Source organism: Perkinsus marinus (genome assembly GCF_000006405.1).
Source record: "Perkinsus marinus ATCC 50983 genomic scaffold scf_1104296952236, whole genome shotgun sequence".
Classification (NCBI taxonomy): Eukaryota; Perkinsozoa; order Perkinsida; family Perkinsidae; genus Perkinsus; species Perkinsus marinus.
This window is the reverse complement of record NW_003208946.1, coordinates 1-3,219: the sequence shown is the minus strand read 5'-3', so window position 1 is coordinate 3,219 and position 3,219 is coordinate 1. Positions and strand designations below refer to the sequence as shown.

General features: G+C 49.0%; 1 protein-coding gene across 1 annotated transcript; it reads right to left on the bottom strand.

Moving 5' to 3' along the window:
* Nucleotides 1–158: 158 nt before the first annotated feature.
* Pmar_PMAR007110 (hypothetical protein) lies at nucleotides 159–3,159 on the bottom strand (the record flags this gene model as incomplete). The annotated part of the gene is made up of 16 exons (XM_002777159.1): nucleotides 159–244; nucleotides 291–357; nucleotides 440–559; nucleotides 606–672; nucleotides 716–826; nucleotides 991–1,046; nucleotides 1,091–1,226; nucleotides 1,289–1,410; nucleotides 1,459–1,542; nucleotides 1,588–1,682; nucleotides 1,726–1,866; nucleotides 2,187–2,261; nucleotides 2,305–2,402; nucleotides 2,712–2,833; nucleotides 2,877–2,942; nucleotides 3,091–3,159. 16 exons carry the CDS (start codon nucleotides 3,157–3,159, stop codon nucleotides 159–161), a joined length of 1,515 nt encoding a protein of 504 aa, XP_002777205.1.
* Between the last annotated feature and the right edge of the window lie 60 nt (nucleotides 3,160–3,219).

Below are 3,219 nucleotides of genomic sequence, written 5' to 3'. Positions count from 1 at the left end.
TACCAATGCTAATACACATACATCAAAGCCATCTCTACTATATCCACACGATCCTCTACGATCAATGTTGCTCACGAGCTCATATGCAAAGGGACAACACAGGGAAGAGAGATACCACGCCTTTGGATAATCATGCGAGCATCGCTACCAACTGAGTATTACTCTAGCAATACAAAGGACTGCAACACGTCAGCTATCTCCGGACCACTAGGGATCCATCGCACTGTAGTCTTCATTTTAGGTCCTAGCACAAGATACGTCACCCTTCACCAGCGCACAGTGAAGATTACTCAGTTGCTCTGCCACCGCCTCCCCTAGGCTGGACCTCTGTTCACTCGGCTCTACATGAGCCACGACCTGATGATGATAACAGTACGAAAAGGTACCATCCAAAAAGCATGAGACCTCATACACAGATAACTTCGCTCCGCCCAATTACCGTCAATAATTGTACACATTCTGTCGGGCCGAGTCGATCAAGCTGTCGACTGAGATGGTCCAGCAACGGCCGCGTCAGCCCGGGAATGAGGTACTCAGCCTCCATCAATGCTGATAGTATCTCGATGAAGTACGATTCGAACGAATTACGGTATGAAATCCCCTACATCGCACACGTTCTTTGCGTACATCAGGTGAAGCTTGTCTATACTAGTAAGCGTCATCTCATAGAACCTAGCAAGCCATTCATGACCCCCCAGCCACCCAACCTTCCTACAGCTTCTTATCCCTCACCCCGGCCACTCCAAAGCCATATAAGGTCCGACTCAGCTGTAGCGGAGTAAAGGTATGCATAAGCCGGAAAGACTGTTGCTTCAGAGCCTCGAACCTACGACCAAGCATGCATGCACCCTAGGGTACACGTATAAAAAAGCCACCAATTCCTCTACACCATTTCACGTTAAAGAGCTACAACATCTTCCTTTGTTAGTTCTCAAAGTGATAAATTTCAGAGTCTCAATTCCATCCTGAGCCCCTCTCCCTAGGTCCTACAGCTCCTTATGAGAGTAATGCAGAGATGCCAAGGCCACCACAGCCGAGCAGACGTCCTGAGCATACTCAGGAGGTGATGATTATATGAAGTAAGTCCAACCTGGCAGTTCATGTCTCTAGTCTTGGGCATCAGGGCGTGCGCAATGTCGCTCATAAAGTCCACATCATGGACATTCGCATTAGCAAAGCTCCACGCTAGAGCACATAGGTCCTGTACGGTGTACTCCAGCATGTACCTGATAACACCTAGGCATGTTAAAAATTTTGTGGCGCAGTGAAGATGGCGCACAGAACTTACGATCGAATTGTTGGTGCTAGGGTATATCGGAACAGGTCCTCCTCACCACCAGTTTCCCCAAGCTTCGACAAGCTCCACGTCAACGACACCAAAGACTTCACAGAGCACTCAGTAGTCCTCACCTGAAGTTGGCGAAAAGTTGGTATCAGCATGCACGCCCACCCCATTACCGTAAGAGACTCCCTTATTTTCCGGAACAGCTCTCTATCTGTAAACTTAGCCCTAGCAAACGCCCAAGATACCGCGGCAATATCCTGACAATAAGAACCCGTCTGAAGCCTCTTTCAAAACTGACGTACCTCCATATCAAAATCATCCATCTTGTCGGATAATCGCGAGCCCAGTGCCGAGAAGACAGTCTCATCACGAATGCCCAACTTAGCCAACGACGTGCCTAACGCTGCTGTAAGCTGATCAACTACGGCCAAGCTACTCACACACACTAACAAGCTCATGGCTGTCACTAAAATGATCCAGTGAGGCCCGGACCTGGCCATGAAGAGCTGACTGGAGGGCCTTCACCGCCTCAGTCGGAGCAGCGTGCTTCGACATCCTATACACGCAGTACAGTCCTTGACCTGAAACCCATGCTATACCGCCCCGTGAGGATCGAACCCGGATCGCTTCTCAAAATGGGAAAAGCACAGATCTATGCAGTGTGGGAAAATATGCATATGGTCAACCACTTATGCTGGTGACAGTGCGAAGATTATGAGGAAATTTTGGGAAATTGTCATTGGTTTCTGGAAGTTTAGACGGGAATCATGTATAGACCTCTATAATTGGTGAGGAAACTTCTGCTAGACTCAACTGAAGAGAGCGAACATATATTTCTGGATCTACGAATCACGATTTCACAACCCCACACCCAGGTAACCAGCCCGAAGCCGACCATTACCAAGTTGCTTGGGCTCCAGTTGGTCTACACTGCTAATGCATCGATCCAGCAGCTCTGATATCCACTTGGGTGCCGCTGACAGTACCATAACACTTCCAACACATAGAACATCTCCCACCTGCATTCAGCCGTACCAATGCCCAGAGCGTATTCATGAGGCCGACACCGTCCAAGGAGTTCAAGTACGCACCCAAGCGGTCAACCAAGGCAGTGTATCTGCGGATCGACTTTATACGCTATACGACGACGCAAGGCAACAACAATAATAATCATAGCCCTATCATACTGCCCCCACAGCGTGAAGTGACAGAAAGTTGGTATACCGATTAACCGCGGTAAAAAGGCGCCCTTACTCGAGTAGCCTACACCGATCGAATCATAGCGATGCTACATAATCCCATAAGATTCTACACCGCATGCTGCTATCAGATCAAATACGCTCTATATAGATCCACGGGCTGCTACTATAGTGATAGCAACATGCACTGAGCCGATCTACCATCAATCGACACCCCAGAGCCTCACCGTGGATCAGTAGCGACTTGGGAGACTTGATATGACTTCGAATGTTTCGCAACACGATGCAACGCTGTTGCGAGGTTAATGCCGTCCATTCTCTCCAGCTCATCAGCGACCAGCGCCAATACCTACTATCACCTCTACTGTCCACTATACTACCGTAGCTCCCACCTGACCGCTGGTCTTGGACTTTGACAATCTATGCTGCAGTGCCAGACACTCAGGGTTCGAAGTGAGCTGAGATCAACACTGTATTGATGATTATACACCCATCCCAACGAAGACACCTAAGTGCGTCCAACGAGCTTGTGGACGCATAGTATATACTCAGTGGAGACACCCTCGTTAGGATACTTATGGCATCGTATCGTCCCTCCCCCCTTACCAGAGACTCCACATTCGATGAGGATCCCTGCAGTAGACTCTCTAATCGGCCCTTCTCCGGTGTCAACATGCTCTTTTCCATGAATTCAGTAACCTACCAAATCCTCGATGGTCTCGGTGGTCGCCATAT